This window comes from Malus domestica, chromosome 04 (assembly GCF_042453785.1).
Source record: "Malus domestica chromosome 04, GDT2T_hap1".
In the NCBI taxonomy this organism is placed as follows: Eukaryota; Viridiplantae; Streptophyta; class Magnoliopsida; order Rosales; family Rosaceae; genus Malus; species Malus domestica.
Window position 1 is genome coordinate 5,915,001 of NC_091664.1, and position 23,654 is coordinate 5,938,654.

At 38.3% G+C, this 23,654-nt stretch overlaps 1 protein-coding gene and 1 pseudogene across 1 annotated transcript; both read right to left on the bottom strand.

Moving 5' to 3' along the window:
• Positions 1-332: 332 nt before the first annotated feature.
• Positions 333-4,242, bottom strand: LOC103403723 (putative glycerol-3-phosphate transporter 4; annotated as a pseudogene).
• Positions 4,243-5,199: 957 nt separating this feature from the next.
• LOC139194950 (secreted RxLR effector protein 161-like) lies at positions 5,200-5,898 on the bottom strand. The gene has a single exon (XM_070820111.1). It carries the CDS (start codon positions 5,896-5,898, stop codon positions 5,200-5,202), a length of 699 nt encoding a protein of 232 aa, XP_070676212.1.
• Positions 5,899-23,654: the final 17,756 nt, after the last annotated feature.

Consider the following 23,654-nt stretch of genomic DNA (forward strand, 5'->3'; position numbering starts at 1 on the left):
CTTCTGCCGCCGGTCGTGTAACCTCACCACCACCGACAACCTCCCAAAGGTCCTGACCTTGTAAGTAAGACTCCATACATGTTGTCCACGTATTGTAGTTTTTGTTGTTGAGCTTCTTGATTCCTCTAACTACTTGAAGGTCACCCATCGTGCCGGCAAGACTTTGACTATACCGATCAAGCTTGACTAACAAACTTGCAGAGTACCAAACTCCTCACGACTCAAGATAGCTCCACCAAGAACGATCCCTGACCGTCCCGCTCTGATGCCAATTGTTGGGGAAAAACTTAGAGTACACAACTCTAACACAAGTGTTGGAGAGACAACACAAGTAAACAAATTACTTGTATTACACACACAAAATATTACAACACTCATAAGGACACAACTTTAGAAGCAATGACACTCATTCACTTTCTAGAGACAAACTTTAGATCACTCACACTCCTACAAGACTATTCTTGCTTCTCACTCACACTTGGTTGCCTACTACTTCTTGCTTGGTTGATTACATAGCACCACACCCATATTTATAGGTGTTATCAACCGACTTTCCTAATTGCCTAACCGACTTGGGCTTTAATAATTTTCTTTCTAGTCATTTCTACAACTTCCCACCGACATGCTTGCTAGAGCTTTCTAGCAAAATCCCAAGTATAATTCATCTAGAACATCAAGACTTCATAATGGGCTGGACTTTAAGTTATGGGCTGTGTTGTATTTTTAACAGCTTCTTGAGGCTGTACCTTAGTATCACCGTTGATCTCTTAGAAGTGGTTGTGATGCAGGAGCTGCAGAAGGAAATGATACCAGTAAGTACAATATGGAATGAAAATGTATTGGTCACATTCGCAAGGACTGCACATATGAATTCTAGTCACCCAAGAATGAACTATTTACGTCTATGAATTCTAGTCCATCGAGGTCATGCATGAAAGGGTGTGTTGAGCATAACTTTATATACAGTTTAGGCCTCTCTATGAATAACTTAAGTATCGTGCTACATTAATTTGCGAAACATTTTGTGTTTTATATTTCACAAAATGGATGGAAATGATTACACATACCATCCAATCATTCTATATTAACAGTATTGGCTGGGGAAAGGAAGATGCGCAGAAGTTCCTTTTTAAGCAAATATTAAGGGAACAATCCATAAAGTAAAGAATTACCTCCAAAACTTTGCTGCCCGCTGGATACAGCTACTGGTTTGCATCTCTTCTCAGAAATTTCAGCTATAACCAAACGTGATAAAAGAAGCGTCGCGATAAGAGCACAAATCATTAACATACCGCATCCCATCCCTTTGTTGAAAGGAAACCAGTAAGAAGAGGGCCAAAAGCTGCACCAACTGATCCAGTACCATCAATTATGGTGGTAACCGTTGCCAGTGCTCGAGAATTCCCTCTAAGGGAACTGTGCGTTCCAAGGTTTGCAGAAACTGCGGTGGTGATAAGTGCATAGGGTCCATTAATAAACAAGCCAGCAACCATCATAAGCGCAATATTGACATTGTTTGAAATGCTGCCGTATTTTCGATATAATAGCATTGCCGGAATTGCAAATGACATGAAGCCGGCTGCTGTGGTAGCTCGGGCATTAAGCTTATCATATATGTAGCCAGCGAGGATTCCACCAACTATGCCTCCTACATCGAACAAAGTGGAGAGGTTTCCAGCAGATTTCACAGAAACATACTTGCCTCCTATTTCTGCAAAAGCATAAGAGGGAACAAGACGAGGAGCATAATATCAGATGCATGAACACAATTTAAAATAATACCTCAAAAAAAAAAAAAAAAAAAAAAAAAGACTGCAGTCACCTCGCCGGTTCATGAATGTAGTTGCAATGTGATATAACATTAGACTACAAAGAGTAATCAATTTTTAATAGCAATGTAAAATAACAACACTTACTAACAGGTAACGACGTGACATGTGAATAAGTTTCTAATAGACGTTACCATCCACAAAAGAACAGATGCACTCATGCCTGGACCAGCATAAATAACGAGGCACGCATGAGAGCAATATCCACATTAGCAGCCTCTTCAGAAGACATGTTTCCTCTGTTGTTACTAGTACTCAAACATTGTTGAAAACCATATGAACCACACAGAGATAGACTTATAGCCACGATGAACTTGTGCAGGCTACTAGGACTCCTTATTTGAGGACATGTTTATTCTTTGCAAACCATCTGGAAATCATATAAAGGAAATTGGTTTAAAATGCCCTCAAAACCTATTTGTTAAAAGGCAGATTGCCAACTAGAATCTCAAGGCATATTTAAATCTCCATTCAGCAACTTATTGCCAAAATGTAAACTTTTAATCGTTGTATATATTATATATGTGTGTGTGTGTGTGTGTGTATATATATAGACACACACACACACACACACACAGTTTATATATATAGACACACACACACACACACACACACACACACATATAAAGGAAAGCAGTTGAAAGCTTTTTTTGTCAAATTGCACTATAAAATAATTCTTCAAAAATCAGATGATTACCATCTATATGATGTTTACAGAGAAAATAGATTAGCTACTCTCTCTCTTCTCTAGGAACTTGTTGAAATGAAACAAAACTCACAAGAAACATGATATATTTGTCAGAAAAAATATCCTCCATCCCTTGCAGCTCCATCGTATGTGGAAAGGAAGAGAAATACTGACAGAAAGAGACATAAAAGTGCAGCCTCGTCTGCACCCAAGTCCTTCTGCAAACCAGAGTTCTATGCCATTTTAGGCAATTAATAGACTCTAAAAGCTTAATTTGTTAGACAACAGGTCATCAATATATGTCAGATTAGAAAATTAACATACACAACTGCATAGATCAGAAAGATGGAGACACAAAATGCTCGATCTATGAGCACTGAGAAGCCTTTGATAACAAAGTGAAAGTATGTGAACTCTATCAACTCACAAGGAAGTTTATTTTGCGCTTGTAGCTAGTATAACAGAGAAGCCCTCCTCTCCTCTGCCAACATATTTTTTACTATAAAATTATAAATAACAACCCCTGATACTGCAATAATTATAATTTTCTTGTTCCAAATTTAAATAACGAAGCACTTATGATAAAAAGAAAAAACAGAAGATATCTGCAAATGCAGATGGCATTCCAATATCTTACAATTGTAAAGTCATATCAGTCAATTCAGTTAAGGTGAAATATATAACGATGAATGATATATTACCTGTCTCAGTTAGATAAAATGGTAGCCAGTACAGAAATGTGTAGGCCACAAGCTTTGACAAGAAGAAGCACAACGCAAAGGGTATAACTCCTGGTATCATACAAGCTTCAATAATTCCGATACTTGTCCTACTCACAGACCCAATTCGGGATATAGTTTTTATTTTACCGTCGACCATGAATCCCTTTTTCATATTAACTTCTTCATCATCAGGTACTGCCTCCAAATTAGAAGCTGAATTTGGTGGGAAAGAAAATACAATATCTTGGATAAGCAGCCAAGAAGAAGAAAACGATTACGCCTCCAACTGCTATAAAAGCACCTGGAACAATAAAGCACCAACCCCACCCATAATCTAGAACACTAGCAGCAAGAAGTGAACCACTTTTATTCCCAACCGAAGTATGCGCATTCCATATGCCCATTATCAAACCCCTCTTTCCCCTTCCAAACCAATTACCAATCACAGCAACAACTGAAGGCCAACCGGTTGCTTGGAACAACCCGGCAATCATTTGCATCCCAAGATGGAAACCAAACACAGGAATATTCAAAAAGTATCCCATCCCAAACAAGGCAACAAAAATGCCACTCCCAGACATCCCGGTCGTCAAGAACAATCGGAGGTCCAAAGTATCTCCCAAATGGCCAGCAACATACATTCCCAAAGAGTAACATGCAAGAAACGCAAGATCAATCTCCCCCAATTTCGATATCCCGATGGTTCCATTAAAGGGGGCCCAACCCTTGTGTAACCTACAATTCTCATTGCCCCTAAACTCTCTCTTGAGAAAGACTTTACCAAACAAGGAGTCCAAGCCATTGCCTCTATGGGGATCAGGATACAAAACACTTTTAACTACACTACTGGGTTTTCTAGATGCATGGTAACATGTATAAGCTATGAAAGTAACAAGCAAAATTAGATATCTATATGTAGAAAGACTCCAATTTTGCCTCTAATGCTTCTAATCAGCAAAATCCCAGGTGGGATTTCTCGCATTGTATCAGAATTCTGAGACATTTTCACAATCCCACAAAAACACAAAACCGTAACAAAACTTCCTCACAAAACCGTCATATCACATCCATTTTTCAAATTCAAAAACTACCCAGAACGCAAAATCGCAGGTTTCATGCGCCAAAATATAGAGGAAAAGCTTTAGAGAGAGAGCACGAGACCTTGTTGAATTGACGAAGAAAAACTTGTTAAACCTTATATGTTTATGTACCATTAAAACACCATTGAACTAACCTTGAGAAGTCATCTTCCTAGCTCGACAAGGACTGCAATTGCAGCAAGCTTTCCTCGAACACCCTAGACTTTAAAGGTTGGCCTTCTGCACCCTCACCAACACTGTATTACTCGAACCTATGGGAAGTTCTCCAAGTATATGTATCGGTGGTGTATGCAGGGACCTTCCCTCGTTCAGAACTATCGGAGACTATGAACTTACATGAGTGTTCATGAGCTCTTATAATCACTTAACAAGATCCTTACTTACATGAAATAATTAATCACAGACTTGGTACAGAAGTGAGCCACAAAACCGTGAGTCGAAAGCATCAACTCCATCACTTCTAGGTCCACTCAATCAACCATATTTATGACTGCTTAATGCTTCCTATGAAGCTTTCAAGCTATGAGAATAGCTCACATATATTTTCATGAAAAGATTCAGTACATATGCCAATCAATCTCTCAGCAGTACTAATTGCAGCGAATAACCTTTTGCAGCTACATTGTCTCACTATAATATTTATCAGTTGCTTATGATCTTTCAACAACCTTTATTTCCAACTAAAAATAAGAGCTAAAACTATATTGAAACAATGTATGAATTACTGAAGTAGCATCCCTTTATTAAACATTCAATTCAACCAAGTGTAGCGACTAGCTAAACACACAACCAAAATTACTACTTACTATCACGATAATAACCAACATACATAATTATGCTATATACTATCACTACTCCCACTAGTTCAACAAATATAGGGTTGCAGTCACTCCCATACGGACTGCATGCTTGTGAAAAACTGCATTTGGTAATACCTTAGTGAGTGGATTAGAAAGCATTGCATGAGTGTCAATGTAATCAACCTTGATCTCTCCAGACTTCACTTTCTTCCTTGTCAATGCATATTTGGTGTTCAACTGCTTAGTTCTAGGAGACCTTTTATTATTCTTAGAATAAAAGACAACAGCTTTATTATCACACCAAATTTGAACAGGCTTTGCAATTGAATTCATGATCTCGAGACCGTTGATGAAATTTCTCAGCCATATAGCCTGTGATGTAGCTTTATAACAAGCTACAAACTCAGCTTGCATGGTGGAAGTGGCAACAATATCTTGTTTCACACTCTTCCATGGCATTGCCCCATTTGCCAATGTGAATATATAACCTGAAGTTGACTTAAGTGAATCAAGGCAGCTTGCAAAGTCTGAGTCACTATAGCCTACTAGTTCGAGTTTTGAATCTCTTTTGTATATTAGCTGATATTCTTTTGCTCTTTGCAAGTATCTCAAAACTTTCTTGGCGGCTATCCAGTGTGCATTGCCATGATTAGACTGAAACGTTCCTAATATGCTAATAGCATATGCAATATCAGGTCTAGTACATACATGTGCATACATGAGGCTCCCAACGAGAGAATCATAAGGCTTACTAGCCATTTCTTTCTTCTCAAAATTAGTCTTAGGGCATTAATCCTTACTGAGCTTTTCTCCCTTTATCATGGGAAAACCACAACCATTCGAGTCTTCCATGTTGAACCTTTTGAGTACCTTTTCAATGTATGCTTTTTATGATCCTTTGTGATCTGAATACCAAAAACAAAGGCTGCCTCTCCCATATCCTTCATCTTAAAACATTTAAACAGAAATCTCTTGGTGTCACTTAGCGGTGATGCACTATTGCATGCTAACAATATGTCATCCACGTAAAGGATGTGATTGTTCTAGGGTCCAACTTCTTCTCCATTGGATTGTATGCTCTTGATTGGGAATCCAACATACTGATCTTCCCGAATTGGATTTGTAAATTCATAAAATAAAATGTTGACCGTCACTTGATTTTGGGTAATTGGTGGAGATCCGACCGTTGGATCATAATGAAACCTTAAGATGTTGTTCTAGAAGTATAATGTGAATCTTAGTTTTTTATGTAAATTATGTATTCTATCAGTCAGAACTCAGAGATGTGATTTAATAATTGGTCATAGGTGACGATGGTTCATGATGTCTCGACATGCGTGCTAGAGAGTCGTGGCACGGACCTCAGGGGAGTGGGTCTTTTCCATTCTATCGTGTATTATATATATATATATATATGATAGACAATTCCATAAAATTTTATAAATCGATTATTGCTTATGATTAATGTGAATGCTTTGAAATACTATTGTGAACTACGAATGGCTTGATCCCTGTTTAGGGTACGTAGGCAGTCTAACAAGATGTTAGATGCAGCCATACAATATTTGAAACAAAAACCTTGTTTGGGAATTGAGCAATGTGAAGGAAATTGGTGAAAATATGAGGTTTAACCTTATGTTTTTAGTGATTGGATGTTGGTCATAAATCAATGTGGTAGGAATCAAGAAACTGAAATAAGGAAACGTAAGTAATGATAGTTAATTAAACTAGTGTTTAGTTGGACTTATCCCCGATAATAATTTCCGAAAATAAATAATTCGAGAGTAGGGCATTATAGATTGTGCATTTTACGCCATATTATATATATATATATATATGTATTTTGGAAAAATACTATGATATGGTTGAGTTTTAGATTTGCATTATGGCATATCCATGTGTATACTACATGCACAAAATTATTATGAATGCTTTGAAGTGCGAAGATGAACGCAGAACACACAGGTAAGTTCAGGTGAGTTATGGTATTAGTTGAAATGATTAAGTTATGGCATGATCACATTATGTTTTAGGCAACTCCAACATTGTCGTACAAGTTGCCTATGAGTTGTATATGTCACATGAGAAGCATTTAGAGCTCATAAACATGCATCCCAGTGTTAGTGCTCCCACCCGTGGCCAAGGCACGTCCTTCCCATGATGTTCACCTCCTGCACCTTATGCTCACCTTGGATCCAAGGTAGGTGCACAGGCCTATCATACAGACCACTATAGGTGGTTCCGACTCGTAGGTGACCTGCGATTATTCGCACAGTCTTCACGTGATCGTAACACTTGAGCTTATTTATTTACACCCAGTCCACCTTAGGTGGTTCCGACTCATGTGCAGGTATACTTGATGAGATATAGATAAGTCGTACAGGTCACTGGAGGTGACTCCCGACTTATGAGCTAGCATATGTGATGAGATATAGATAAGTCGTACAGGTCACTAGAGGTGACTCCCGACTTATAAGCTAGCATATGTGATGAACCAGCATATGAAATATGTGATGAGCTAGCATATGTGATGAAATATGTTATGAGCTAGCATATGTGATGAGATATGTGATGAGCTATAGATAAGTTGTACAGATCACTATAGGTGACTCCAACTTATATGCTAGCGTTGATTGACGAGATATGGATAAGTCGTACAGGTCACGTGCAGTGACTCTGGCTAGTATGATTGATGAGCTATTGATTCAGCCATACAGGTCACGTGAGATGACTCCGGCTGGCATACCATTTGATATTGATTTATTTCACATGGATTACTTATTCTTGTTGAGATATTTGACACGGCATAACCGTGAGACTGTTATTTTGGTTATGGTTTTGAGTTATAGTCACCTGTTATTTTCTAGGAAATTATATAGGTGTTACGGCGATGGGCTACTGCCTTTGGTAATTGAAAGTGGTTTGAAAAGTTTTGTTTCACTCACTCACATTTTCTATTTTTGCACCCCTCCAGGTTCTAGCAGCAGAGTTCTGTATCGACGAGGATTCGTGGCACTTTTCAGCACAGATGTCTTCTTATGGCATAACCATTATCTTACTTTACTGTACTATACCTATGCTCTGTATCATGTGTGAAATGGGTCCAGACCCGCTCACCGCGCACTCTTGTATTTAGGCACTTTTAGATTTAAAATTATTCATCTTTTTCCGCATCACCATACTTTATGGCTTCGTCACCTTCTAGGTGTCGGCCAGCACAGCTCGATTCGGGGTCCTAGTGGACATTCTGAGTCAAGGTGTGTCAGTTTTAATCATAGTGATCAATAATTCAAAGTACTGCAATCAATAATAAGCAATTAAATAAAAATCACATATTCATGCTAAGGCTCAAGGCTTCATCCTAGCAAAACGAATTAGTTACGCATATTCATAATTAAAATCATAGAAAATATTATTAAGAAGAAGAGGAATGAAAACACCTTAAAATAGAGAATCTCTAAGAACCCTAGCAATTACTTTCTGTCTCCAAAGTTGCATAAAAGAAAACGTAGAGAAAAATTGTGGATGGCAAAAGCAATATATTCTTCTTTGTCATCGCACAAACCCTAAAATGTAGTCTTTTATTCTTATTCCAACTAGGAAACTAAATAATAATCAAATAACTTAGAAAATAGAGTTCTAATTAAACTATAGAGTTCTAATTAAACTAGGAGAATCTGCACAGAAATTGTCCAGTCACATTTTAGCCTCACATCTCCTTCAAATCCGGCCCAAGATAGTTTGTTTTAAAGATAAGAACATTCTGAACACATCTCCAATATGCCACATGCCACGAATACATCAGAGGTCATCTTAGACTCCAAAAATGCAATTCAAGCCCAGAAAAGTCATATTCTAGCACTGCAAATCACTATTTATTTTATTGCTAGAAAATAACCGCTTAGTGGAAAAATTTGATATTTTGATACGATCAAGCTAAGTGACTCACGAACGTCCTCCAACTGGAATTACTCCAAAATTCGTCCATTTGACCACGTTTCACTCCAGAGGAAGTCGAAAGTCCTATATTAGAAATACAATTCAAAGTATCAAAATTCTTCTAAAATATTAACCAAAATATACTAAGAGTAGGGTTAAATATATAATATAAAATTCACTCATCAAAATACCCTCAAACTTAGCTTTTTGCTTGTTCTCAAGCAAAACATGACCCAAACAAAAATAAAAACTTAACAAACTAGAAACGTAGCTAAAACTTAACCAAGACAAAGCTTCCACCTTCAAGTTGCAATCCATAGCAAATTTTAAAAACTAGAACATCTTTTCAAAAGATCCAACTAATCCCACCACAGAGTCTAAGCTATTTAGAATCAATTAGAAAAGAATTCACAAACTTCCTTAAGTGTAAAGTGAACCATCTTAGTTAAGGAGACTCAACTAAAACTCTTACCTCCCATCCCTTTTATTTAATTCTTCACACACTTATATAATCATTTGTTTTTTTCTTTTCGAACTTTTTCTCTTCTTCTTTTTTTCAGTAATAGTAGTGGTCGTGCAATGTCGATTCCCTTAAGCTTTCGATCCAACCCATGTAGCGAGCTTTAAGTCAATAACTCTCAAACCACTAGGGCTTTAGGGCACTAGGTGTAGAACACCCCTAAGGACTTATTAACTCGAGCTGGAAAGGCTACAAAACCAACTAACCACTCAGCCTCATGCCAAAACTCTACCGTTTGACGTGAGAATCACTGCTAATTAGGCAAGACTGGCCCGATTACTAGGCAAAGCATCAGGTGGAACAATTATTACTTTATAACACATATTAACTTTATCTTATATATAGAACAAAAATTAAAATACACTTAGACAAAAAGTAAGTATTTCAATCTCACTCCCCACAAACCATGTTGGTGTGAATGTGCAAAGTTCAAAGTACAATTCATGAATTAGTGTCTAAGCAATGATAAATAGAAACGACTCTATTGTGAGATTAATCTTCACCATGTCCATTTGTTCTAACATTTAAAATAATCTATGAATATTAACTTAAAAACGAAAATTTTTAACTGACACAAAAAATTAAAAATTAAAAAAAATTTGTTTCCGACCCCCAAACTTAAATCACACATTGTCCTCAAGATGTGGAAAAGAAAGAATAAATGTAAGGGCCTGACTGATTGTTAACTGTGTGATCAACTTTAGCTCTTATTGAAGTAAATGCAAACATGAAATTGTAGACTCTGATATTCTCTCTAAACAATTAGCTTTTTTGGCCTCTAGTTGGGTCAAACAAATTTTCTAAAAAAATAAGAAGTGGGCATTGGACGTGAGAGTTTGACCTTACCTTGTTGTCAACAAAGAGAATAAAGGGACTCATTATTCCTGGACTTCTGCTTTAGACTCTTTTATCAAAATAAAAAATAAAAAAAATTCACCACAGTAAAAGAAAGAATAAACTAAAAAAACTGGAACTAAGATAAACTAAACTATGGAAAAACATGAAAAGAAAAACTAAAAGGAAAATAACTAACTGAAAAACAAAATAACAGAGAGCAGAATAAAGAAAGAAACGACCAGATGAGAGATGAGAGTCGATAGGGGAAAGAGAGGGCGCTCAAGTCTTTATCGAGGGTTTCGTTTGGGGGTTTCCAATCTCGTGCTATTGACCCTCCCTAGGCTATCTAGTTGGCTAATTAGTTGGTTAATAGGGCGTAGGATAATGATTGAGCGCGCTTTGGGGGCAAAGGGGGGAGAATTCTCCTCTTCGGGAAAGTTTTGGGTTTCTGAAAAGGGTGTAGCACAGTGTATTATTGCTGGGTTTGGGGTTTTTGAGGGTAAGGGACAATCGTTTCTTCTTCTTTGGTGGCTTTGGTTTCTTGAAAGGTGGCGTAATCACCTTGGCTTTGGTGCCATCTCATTGGAATGCGCTTGCTGGGATTGGTTGAAATGTCCAGGTGATAAAGGGTTTTTAAAAGGGAGGCTAAATAATGATGAGGTTTGAAGCGAACTACGATGCATGGACACGAGAGAAAGCCACCGTATCCCGTATCTGACACGCTAAGGATACGGATACGCGGATGATACGTGTGGATACGCATCTGATACGTATTGGAGTGAAAGGATACGTTTGGGACTGACGTATCGTATTGTCCAGATACGTGTATCCTACTTTTCGGATACATTTGAAACTGAAATAGGAGGATAATCAGAAAAAATAAATAAAAAAAATCACAAAAAATCCGCATAGAATCGTGATTGATCAAACTTAGCTAACTGAAATCACTCTAAAATCAAAGGATAATAAATAAAAAAGTAAAATTCGGATTTACCTCTCAGAAATCACTCTGCTTGGGAGACTTTCACGAATCCCCATTGACCGTCATCTACAACTGTTCCGTGACCCGTCGTCTCCCTCTTCTTCGTCTACAACTCTCTGTCGTCTCCTTCATCTCTGTCTGCAACTCTTGGTGAGTGGTGACCGGTGAGCTTTCATTGTTTTCACCCGTCTCAGCTTTACTAATTCAAGTTTCAACCCATTCGAAGACAATAATATTATAATACCCATTCCAAGACATTCTGATTCCCCGAGGACAATAATATAATATTATAGTGCCCATCCATTCCACTACGCCATAGTCTATTCAAATCTAACGACTTTTGCTTTTCTGTTTTTAACTTTTTTTGTTATTATAATATTATTGTATAGTGGTATGGATATTTAGATTATAATAACTTTGTCTTTACAGTGGATTAACTCTTACTCTTTATGTGCATATTATAATATACTAATAAATTTGAATGCTTATTTTATAATGTTTTAGATATATTTTATTTATTTATTTATTTATTTATACATATTTTTAATTGTCGTATCCCTGACGTATCGTATCCTTATTTTTTTAAATTTGACGTATCCTCGTGTCGTATCGTATCTCCGTATCCGTGCATCATAGGAAGCAAAGGGGCTGGAAAGACAATTGTAATACGCAAACCCTCTACTTGGGTGAGATGACTCGATGGTGTTATGCTGGTGTTCCCTCAACCTACCTTGGGGGAAGAATCACTCTCTAAGAGCAACTCCAGCCATGCTCTTTGCTGGGGGGACGGGCTGCAGGAAAGGGCCCGAGGGCCGATTGGTTCTTCTCCAGCCATGGAGAGCCCGAGTGAGAGGGGGTGGGCAATTGACAGGCCCATGGCTCAAGGCCCGTGACGTCAGGCCTGGGTCCGGGCTTTTTTTTTTTTTTTTTTTTGTGTCAGGCGCGTGCCCCTCACTCGCGAGTGGGGGCGCGTCGCCCGACAGGATTTCAGGTAAGTGGCCCGCGCGCCAGTTACCTTTGGTGGAGTTGCTCTAAGGATGAAGAAGAATTAGAGTTAAGGGATCAGGTTAGAGCTCGTGAGGAAATTACTAGTGAAGGGTGGACTACAGTGGCTTCGAGGAAGAGTAGGTCTACGAGCAAAGGAAGGAGTGGGGCTAGGAGAGATGGTCGATCGTATGATAATGTTGTTAGAGAGAATAGAACCTAGGTTTCGAAAGAAGATTTGGTGTCTAAGTGGAGACCTGATTGTGCTCTGGTTGATGATGAAATAGTGGGACGTAATCGGTTTGGTGAATCGAGCAATGGAAAGGGGAAGGCTGCTGTTGAAGAAGAGGATGAGTTTATGGAGGCTGGGGAGGAGAATTTGGAGTTGCTGCAGATTGGAGGAAGTAGGAAGAGGGTAAGGAACAGTGGTAATGAGAATGGATCAGGCTTTGTGGTGGAAGACGTGGATTGATGGAGTGCTTAGTTTGGAACTGCAGGGGATGGGGTAGACCTGATTTTGCCCCGCAATTTAAATTTCTGTCTAATTTAGTTAAGTTAGATGTTTTTCGCGTTTTGGAAACTCGTTCTGGTCTAGAGAAGTTGTCTAGGAATGTCTTTTGCAAGTGGTTCAGCTCTATGTTTTTTGCTCAAGGGGAGGGACAAGCCGGGGGGCTTTGTCTCTTTTGGAATGGCCAGCATATTAGTATTGATGTACTGTCTTATTCTCCTAGATTTATCCACTGCAGTTTCCATATTAGTAATACGGGTGTTCAATTCCTTTGCACTTTCATTTATGCTTATCCTCAAAAGTATTTACAGTTACAACTTTGGGAGCAACTTTTAAATTTATATGATATAAATACTAATTCTCAGCCGTGGCTTTTGATGGGAGATTTTAACAACATTTTGAGTACCCATGAATAGGTGGGGGGTGTTAGGAAAATCAATAATCATATGGTGAATTTTGTTGATTTCTTGATGAGGGGAGGTCGTGTTTCGATTCCTGCCTCCGGGGTTCCTTTCACATGGTCTAATGGGCATAAGGATAATACACTAATCTTTGAAAGACTAGATAGAGCCGTGATTAATACAGCCTGGTTAAACTTATTTCCGAATGCTAACCTTCATAATTTTCCAATTTTTGGCTCGGATCATAGTCCTATACTTTTAGACAGTTACCCAAATAATAGCGTTGGCATAACTGGCAGGAGTGAATTAAAGTTTATGGCTATGTGGCTTAATCACCCTGATTTCTTTAATATTGTTAAGAAAGCGTGGAGCTCGGAGTTGGAGGGTAATCCCAATGATGAACTTAGGGGGTGCCTGGGTGCCTTGAGATTTTTTATTAGGGGGTGGAATAAAGAGGTGTTTGGTAATGTGCATGTTAAAGTAAAAAAGCTTTTTGAGGAAATGAATAACGTTCAATCGCAAGGCATGGGTGACCCAGATAATATTCGGTTGTTAACTGAAGAATTAAGAATTAGAAATGAACCGAACAGAACTCTCAATGATGAGGAACTCTTGTGGGCTCAAAAAGTGAGAGTTAATTGGCTCCAATTAGGGGATAAAAACACAAAAAAAAAAATCAAGCAGTAACTAATATTAGACGTAAGAGGAATGAGATCCTTAAAATTAAGGATTCTGAGGGCTTTTGGTGGATGAAAGGGGAGGGCATGGAGCAGGTTTTTGTGCAGGACTTTAAACTGCGTTTTACTGCCCAGTCTAACCTAAGTAATGATGCGCTGGCCAACTTTACTGGTATTATTGAGGCCTGCATAACGGAGAGCCAAAACTTGGCTTTGCTTGTCCAATCTGTGACGATGAAATTTTTGAGGCTGCCAAGGGTATTGGAGCTTTTAAGGCTCTTGGCCTGGATGGTTTTCATGCGATCTTTTATAAAAAATGTTGGGATATCGTAGGGCCTTCAGTTATCAACTTATCACTCTTGTGAAAGATTTCTTTTTTAATGGGTCAAGCTTAAGATTAATTAATCATACAAATATTGCTCTTATCCCCAAGGTAAGTAATCCTGAAATAGTGGCTAATTCCAGACCTATTAGTATATGTAATGTGTGGTATAAAATTATTTCTAAAGTGATGGTGAACAGGCTTAAGCCTATTTTAGAGAAATGTATTTCAAATAATCAGGGAGCTTTTGCTCCGAAGAGATCTATACATGATAATATTCTTATTGCTCATGAGATTTTATCTTCATTTAAACGGAAAAAAAAAAAGGAGCTAAGGGAGCAATGGCAGTCAAGCTAGACCTAGAAAAGCCTATGATATGTTAAGTCGGGATTATATTCGGAGAGTTTTAGCAAATTTTGGGATGAATACCCACTGGATAAATCTAATTATGGAATGTATCTTGTCTACATCTATGTCAATTATGATTAATGGTAAAGCCCACGATTATTTCCGACCCTCTAGGGGAATTAGACAAGGCGACCCCTTATCGCCCTATATTTTTATTCTGTGTATGGAGCCGTTAATTAGACACTTTAATAACTTGGCTTTATTGCCTAAAACTAGTGTTGGGCTTTTAACTTTCACCATTGGGGTTTAAGGTCTCCAATTTAATGTTTGCAGACGATTGTCTTATTTTTGCCTAAGCCTCTAAAGGAGCTGCTAGAAATATCTTAAATACTTTGAACATGTTTGCCTCTGCCTTTGGACAAAAAATAAATTTCCATAAGTCTTCTCTCTATTTCTCAGGGAATACTATTAATAGTGTACGGTGGAAATTGCTAATATTATCCAAATTCAACACAAAACAACCATTGGTAAGTATCTGGGCATAAATAATATTATATGTTGGAGAGATTCGGTTAATACAAAGGATGTTGAACTAAAAATTAAGAACAAATTAGCAGGATGGAAAGCCAATACACTCTCGAGAGCGAGAAGAATTACTTTAATAAAGGCTAATCTAAGTGGTTTACCCAACCATATGATGTCTTGCTTCAAATGCCCTGAGAAGTTCACCAGAATGCTGGATAAAGAAAACAGGAACTTTCTTTAGGGGAAAGAAGGTAAAATGAATCCTGTTGCTTAGGACGAAGTTTGTCAGCCAAAAGGGAATGGGGGCCTGGGTATTAGAAAGAGCAACTGCTTTAATAACGCTTGTTTAGCTAAACTTGGTTGAAAGGTCCTGACTGATGATCGGAATTGGTGGGTTCAATTAGTTAAACAAGAGTATCTTTGTAAAGAAAATTTTATGGATGCAAAAGTGAGACAGCACTTCTCGGCCGCTTGGAAAGGCATTCTTAATGCTAGACTTGTTATTGAAAAAGGTGCGCCATGGGTGGTGGGAAATGGCAAGGACATTTTGTTCTGGACCCAAAATTGGGTTTTTCCTTTCTCACTAAAGAACCTTCTACCGGTGGACCAGGTGAATCAAATTGATTTAGATCTAAAGGTTAATCATTTCATTATCGATGGGAATTGGAATAGAGATTTGCTAAGTGAGTTTGTAGATGAGGATGTTATTAGTAAGATTTGTAGTATTCCATTGCCTCTTTATGATAAGGATGACTACTTGTGTTGGGGCTTAAATGCTAATGGTAGGTTTAGTGTAAAATCCGCAACTTGGGTTCAAAATTCTATGTTCAGTGATGACTCGAAGAATAAGTTGCTAAATAAACTCCAGACTAGAAGAATTGGTGTTCTTTGTTTGAGTGGCTTGGCTCACTGGATACTGATGACGGCGATAATCTTTCAAGCCTTAGCTTTGCTCTTATTATATGTTGGCAGATCTGGAAAGCGAGGACCAATGTTATTTTTAATAAAGTTAAGATTTTCCCTGTTAAAGTAGTGTCTTTAGCCTTTAATTTGACAAGTGATTATAATAATGCTAATAAAAGAGGTGTAATGCCTAGGAAGAATCAGGAGAAGTTAATCAGATGGATCCCTCCGGGGATAATGTTTTCAAATTAAACTTTGATGGTTCAGTCAAGAATAATGAAGCGGCTGGGGCTTCGTCATCCGGAAAGAGTGTGGTGATCCGATGTTAGCTGGGGCAAGAAGCTTGGGAGAGGTTTCAATCAATGTTGCGGAATGTTTGGCTCTTAGGGACGCACTTTGGATGGCAAGGTGTAGGGGACTCCAGAAGATCATGGTGGAAGGGGACTCAAAGCTTATTCTTGCAGCGGTCCAAGGTACCAGTGGTGTTTCCTAAAGAGTGAGAACGATCATTGATAATATTAAGCTTATAGCGGAATCTTTTGATATTATCACCTGAAACCACATGTATCGAGAAGCAAACTTTGTGGCTGACGCTGTTACGAGTGTAGGCTTCTAACATGGAAACCTTCACATTTGAGATAGATCGTTACCGCCCGCTGCTTCTAGTGCTTTGTCTTTTGATCGTGCTGGTTTAGGGTGTTCTAGGGGTTTTACCCTTTAATGTTTTGCTCTTTTCCATCAAAAAAAAAATAATTAAACGACCTAGAGTGTCGAACTCAGGAAGATGAGGAACAAAAAGCTCTGAAATGCAAAACAAAAATGTCCAGGACTATGCTTCGAACCCATGGCATAGAAAAAGACCCGGAGACGCTGAACAATGGGCCATGATTGGTGGCAGCCAATAAAGAAGCCTTGAAATTTTTGAATTGGGCCGCGAGAAATAGACAAGCCGACTAAGGGAGCCCAATTGCAGCTCACATGTGTGTCACACGTGCACCATAAAACCCTACCTTTGTTTAATCTCACATGGGATGCTCTTCATCCATCTGCCTCGAGCTCAGAGCCAACGGCTCTCTTGTTTGCATCGATCCAGTACCATCAATTATGGCGGTAACTGTTGCCAGTGCTCGAGAATCCCCTCTAAGGGGCACAACGCAAAGGGTATAACTCCTGGTATCATACAAGCTTCAATAAGTCCAATACCTGTCCTACTCACAGACCCAATTCGGCGAATAGTTTTGTTTTCCGTTTACCATAAATCCTTTTTTCATATTAGCTTCTTCATCATCAGGCACTGCCTCCAAATTAGAAGCTGAATTTGGTGGGAAAGAAGATCCAATATCTCCAGGATAAGCAGCCAAGAAGAAGAAAACGATTACGCCTACAACTGCTATAAAAGCACCTGGAACAACAAAGCAACAACCCCACCCATAATCCAGAACACTGTTGTGAGTTATATATTAGTTAGAGTGTAAATAGTAGTTTATTGTCCCACATTGGTGAAGTACATATGTAATACCAATTGTAACTCCTATATATACTCCACTTTGGAGATTAATGAATATATAAGAAATTCCCAAATATTGTCATATATATTTTTGGTATTTACCATGTTTAGTTTAATATTGGTATTTACCATGTTTAGTTCAATATGGCATCATAGCAGTTCGCTCTTGGTGACTTGTGTGCTTTAATTTTGTGCCCACATTTTTCGTGATTTCCTTCGTAAATTAAAAAAAAAAATTTAAAAAAAGGTGAATAGCGGCGCTACAGTACAGTGCGTGAACAGTGGTCTGCTTTGTGAATAGTGGTCCTCTACAGTGCCGTGAAAAGTGCTCTGCTACAGTATCTGGTAAATTGTTTTCATTCCGCTTAGTATCTTTTGTGCCTTTATTGTTCGTGATTTTTGTTCAATGGCTCAATATAATCATAGTGTTATTATGCATCTTGGTGGAACAAATAAATGGATAATAGATATTGGGGCCACTGATCATGTGACTAGTGACCCTAGAGTGTTTGATGAGTTATGTGACTATGTTCATGATTCGTATGTTACTAGTGCAAATGGAGCACATTCCCCTGTGAAGGGTGAAGGCACTATCTCTCTGACTCCAACCTTATCATTGATCCATGCTTTACTTGTTCCTGATCTTAAGTGCAATCTTTTGTCGGTAGGAAAACTTCTTGATACCTTATATTGTTCTGCTCACTTCTACCCTACGTATTGTTATTTTCAAGATATTCAAACTCAGAAGATAATTGGTCATGGTAAAAGAATAGGGGGTTTGTACATCTTGACTATGGAGGATACTGTTGTTTCTGGTTCAAATAATCATCAAGTTTTAAGTGCTAAAGTGGATGACAGACATCAAATTTGGTTATGGCATCGACGATTGGGACATCCATAATTTAGTTATATGAAACATTTATTTCCTTCTTTGTTTCGCACTTGTAGTAATTCAGAGTTCAAGTTTGAAACATGTGTCATGGCTAAGAGTCATCGTGCTTCATTTCTTGTAAGTGATTCTAAAGCTACTTTGCCATTTGATTTGATACATTATGATGTGTGGGGTCCAGCGAAAGTTACTTCTAATGGATTCTGTTGGTTTGTTACTTTTATTGATGATTGTACTCGGTTAACTTGGGTGTTCTTGATGAAGAATTAGAGTGATGTTCCGTTACTTTTTCAAGAATTTTGTACAATGGTGTCTACTCAGTTTCAGACCAAAGTTAAGGTCTTCAGGTCTGATAACGGGGGAGAATATGTGAATCACACTTTGACATGTTTTTTTCTTGATCATGGTATTATCCACCAGATGACTACTCTGTTTACACCTCAACAAAATGGTGTGTCCGAACGGAAGAATCGTCAAATAATGGAAGTTGCTCGCTCCTTGATGTTGGATAAATGTGTTCCTAATCATTTGTGGGGTCATGCTGTTTTGGCTGCTGTGTATTTGATCAATCGTGTTCCAAGTAGGGTTCTTGATTTTCAGACACCGTTCGATATGCTACAACAACATGTTTCTCTTGTTTCTATATCAAAGCTTCTTCCGAAAATGTTTGGGTATATTGCGTATGTGCATGTTTACTCTCATCAGCGGAGTAAACTTGATGCATGTGCTCTCCGGTGTGTCTTTATTGGGTATGTTAACAATCAGAAAGGCTATAAGTGTTATCATCCTCTGACTCAAAAAACTTATATGACCATGGATGTCACCTTTCATGAGGAAGTTTCGTATTTTGTGAAGCCCTCTTCCGACTCTCCACTTCAGGGAGAGAAGGGGAGTGAAGTGCAGATTCGAATAGATGGTATGGATGATGTGTTACATGCAGAGTTGGGAACATAGCCTATTATGTTGCGTGATACTGATCAATCGACTACAGATAGTGATCGGTCACCTGTTATTCCCGGAACTATTTCTACTGACGATAGGTCAGATGTGCCTAGCGAGTTGCCTGTTAGTATGTCTGACGAATTACCTTCTAATGATCGGTTGCCTGCTGTTAATATGTCTAACGAGTTGCCTGATGATGGTTCGTCCAATGATGATTCTTCTAACAGTTTGGTACAAAATGGTGGCATACATGAGGTAAATTCTGACGATTCTTCTACTTATCAGTTGCCTCCACGAGCTAATCGTGGAAAACCTAAAGTACAATATGAGCCTAATATGCATGCCAAAGCCAAATATCCTATCAACAATTATATGTCTACTTATCGTTTATCCAACCATATGTCAGCTATCTAGTGTATCGATTCCAACAAAATTGCAAGATGCCTTGTCTGACCTTAAGTGGCTTAATGCCATGCAAGTTGAGATGGAGCTTTGGAAAAGAATTCTACCTGGGATTTGGTTCCTTTACCAAACGGAAAAAAAGCCGTTGGATGTAAATAGGTGTTTACTATTAAGCACAAAGCAGATGGTTCTATTGACCGGTATAAAGCTATATTAGTTGCTAAGGGTTATACTCAAACCTATAGGGTGGACTATCAAGAGACATTTGCTCCTGTTGCCAAACTTAATATTGTGCTTATTCTTCTGTCCTTAGCAGTAAACCAAGATTGGCCTCTGTTGCAGTTTGATGTTAAGAATGTTTTCCTTCATGGTGATCTTAAGGAGGAAGTGTATATGGATCTCCCACCTGGTATTGGAACATCTCCTAGAAAATGTGTTGTATGTAGGTTACGAAAGGCTTTGTATGGTTTAAAACAATCTCTTAGAGCGTGGTTTGGGAGGTTTACAAGTTCAATGAATAAGTTTGGGTATATCCAGAGTCATTCAGATCATACTTTGTTTCTAAAGCGACAAAATGGTAAGCTAACTGCATTGATTATTTGTGTTGATGACATGATAGTGACTAGTGATGATCAGAAAGAGATACAACGTCTTCAAAAGTACCTAGCTACTGAGTTTGAGATGAAAGAATTAGGTGAATTGAAGTATTTTCTTGGAATCGAGGTTGCACGATCCAAGCATGATATTTTTCTGTCTCAACGGAAATATGTTCTTGATTTGTTAGCTGAAACAGGTATGTTAGATTGCAAACCTATTGATACTCCGATTGAGCAGAATCATCGTCTGGGCTTATTTCCAGATCAAGTTCCTACTCATAAGGAACGGTATCAGAGGCTTGTGGGGAAATTAATTTATTTGTCTCACACTCGCCCTGACATTGCTTATGCAGTTAGTGTGGTAAGTCAGTTGATGCACTCACCTAGTGAAGCTCATATGGATGCAGTAACTCGTATTTTGAGGTACTTGAAGATGGCTTCTGGCAGAGGCCTGTTTTTCTCCAAGAATGGTCATTTGAATGTCGAAGGGTATATAGATGCAGATTGGGCAGGTTCTATCACTGATCGTCGATCTACATCTGGATACTTTATGTTTGTGGGTGGTAATTTAGTTACTTAGAGAAGCAAGAAACAAAAAGTGGTGGCTAGGTCAAGTGCAAAAGTTGAGTTTTGTGGTATGTCGCATGGTGTATATGAGTTGTTGTGGTTAAAAAAATTGTTGAGAGATCTTGGGTTTAACCCCAAAGGTGCTATGGAACTCATTGTGATATCAAGGCTGCTATTGAGATTACTCATAATCCAGTGCAACATAATCAAACAAAACATATGGAGATTGATCGACATTTCATTAAGGAAAAATTGGACGCTGAAATTATTATGTTTCCGTTTGTGAGATCTGAAGATCAACTTGCTGATGCTCTTACTAAGGTTGTGTCTAATAGTGTGTTTTCCAACTCGCTTGACAAGTTGGGCATGTGTGACATCTTTGCACCAACTTGAGGGGGAGTGTTGCGAGTTATATATTAGTTAGAGTGTAAATAGTAGTTTATTGTCCCACATTGGTGAAGTACATATGTAATACCAATTGTAACTCCTATCTATACTCCACTTTAGAGATTAATGAATATATAAGAAATTCCCAAATATTGTCATATATATTTTTGGTATTTACCATGTTTAGTTCAATAAACACTAGCAGCAAGAAATGAACCACTTAGAGCTTGTTTGGTATCCTATTTGAAAAAATTTTAAATTTCTCAAAACATTTCTTAAGAATTTTTCTTGAAAACAATTTTCTTTAAGACTCAAAAACTTGTTTGGTATGCGATTTAAAAATTTTAAATCTTACAACTTAAACTGGACAAAAAGATCCATAAAAAGGGGGTCGAGAGAGAAAGAGAGAGAAAGATGAGAGAGGAGGAAAGAAAGTAAGAGATGATTGGAGAAAAGAGAAAGAAGTGAGAAGATCGGAGGAGATAGAGAGGAAGAGGAGTGAGAGAAAGAACTGAGAGAATGAAGATAGCGGATTGGAGGAGAGACGATAAAGGTAAAAGAAAAAAAAGAATGAGGAGAGAGAAAGAACAAAAGAGCGATAGATTTGGAGTGAGAGAGGAGGAGGGAGAGAAAAGAAAGGAGTGAGTTTAAGTTTAAAAACTCTAAAAACTTATTTTTTGTGTTTTTAGATAATATACTATATTTTTTAGTTAGTCTTGAGTTCAATTTTTTAAAATAGTTATACCAAACAAGTTTTTAAGGCCTAAAACTTGAAAATTGTTTTTGAGTTTAAAAAATTAGATTCAAGTAGAGTACCAAATAGACTCTTATATTCCCAACCGAAGTATGCGCATTCCATATGCCCATTATCAAACCCCTTTTTCCCTTTCCAAACCAATTACCAATCACAGCAACAACTGAAGGCCAACCGGTCGCTTCGAACAACCCGGCAATCATTTGCATCCCATGGTAGAAACCAAACACATGGATATTCAAAATGTATCCCATCCCAAACAAGGCAACAAAAATGCCACTCCCAATCATCCCGGACGTCAAGAACAATCAGACGTCCAATGTATCTCCCAAATGGCCAGCAACATACATTCCCAAAGAGCAACATGCAAGAAATGCAAGATCAATCTCCCCCTGTAGAGAAGTCAATGATATCATTCCTGATATCTTGGCTTAGTTTAGGAAACAATTTTGTAATTGATTTGTATAAAGTTTAGTTTCCTGTTGTATACCTAGAAAGTAGGGTAATTTATTTCTAAGTCAAGTATTCTTCTTTGTATAAATCTCCTTGTTTCAATAGAAGAAAAACACTTCCGCAAATCATATTTTTGCTCTATTCTTTACATGGTATCAAGAGCTGGGTCGAAACCCTAGTTCTTGCCGCTGCCCTTCTTTTTGCTATTTTTCAATAGCCATCTTCCGTCAACCCTCATGGCCACTGACGAAATTCCCAAAGGTTTTGCGGCTGACGTCAAAACTGATGTTTCAAATCCTTTGTTTATTCATCATTCAGATCACCCATCTATGATGCTGGTTTTGAAGCCCCTTAATGGGGACAACTACTCTACCTGGTCTCGTGCAATGAGAATCTCCCTTAGTGCCAAAAACAAGCTAGGTTTTGTTGATGGTACTGTTACACAGCCTTCCGAGAAAACCAAACATGCTGATCATGCTACATGGCAGAAATGCAATGACATGATCGTTGCATGGATTATCAACTCCATTGATTCAGAAATTTCAGACAGTATTCTTTACATGACTGATGCTCGTGCAATCTGGGAGGAGTTGCGTGAGCGTTATTCTCAAAGCAATGCTCTTCGGATTTTCCAATTACAACGGGACATTGCTTCTCTTACTCAAGACCAACTTTCAGTTGCTGCGTACTACACGAAGCTGAAGAAATTATGGGATGAACTGGCGTTATACAGTGACTCCACTTCCTGCACATGTGGAGCGCAGAATGAAAGAAATAAATTAATGCAGTTCCTTATGGGTCTCAACGAGTCCTATAGTGCCATTCGAGGGCAAGTCTTGTTGATGAACCCTTTACCAACTGTTCGTCAGGCCCATGCTTCAATTTCCCAAGAAGAGAAGCAAAGATCTCTTACTGTTTCACGTGGAGTCACCAAGACAGCAGCTATGGCTGTTCGACAAGGTGGTTCATGGTCATCTGGATCTTCAAGTCGTAAGCCCTTGCATTGTACTCATTGTGATCATGACTATCACACCATTGATACTTGTTACCAACTTCACGGGTATCCACCGGG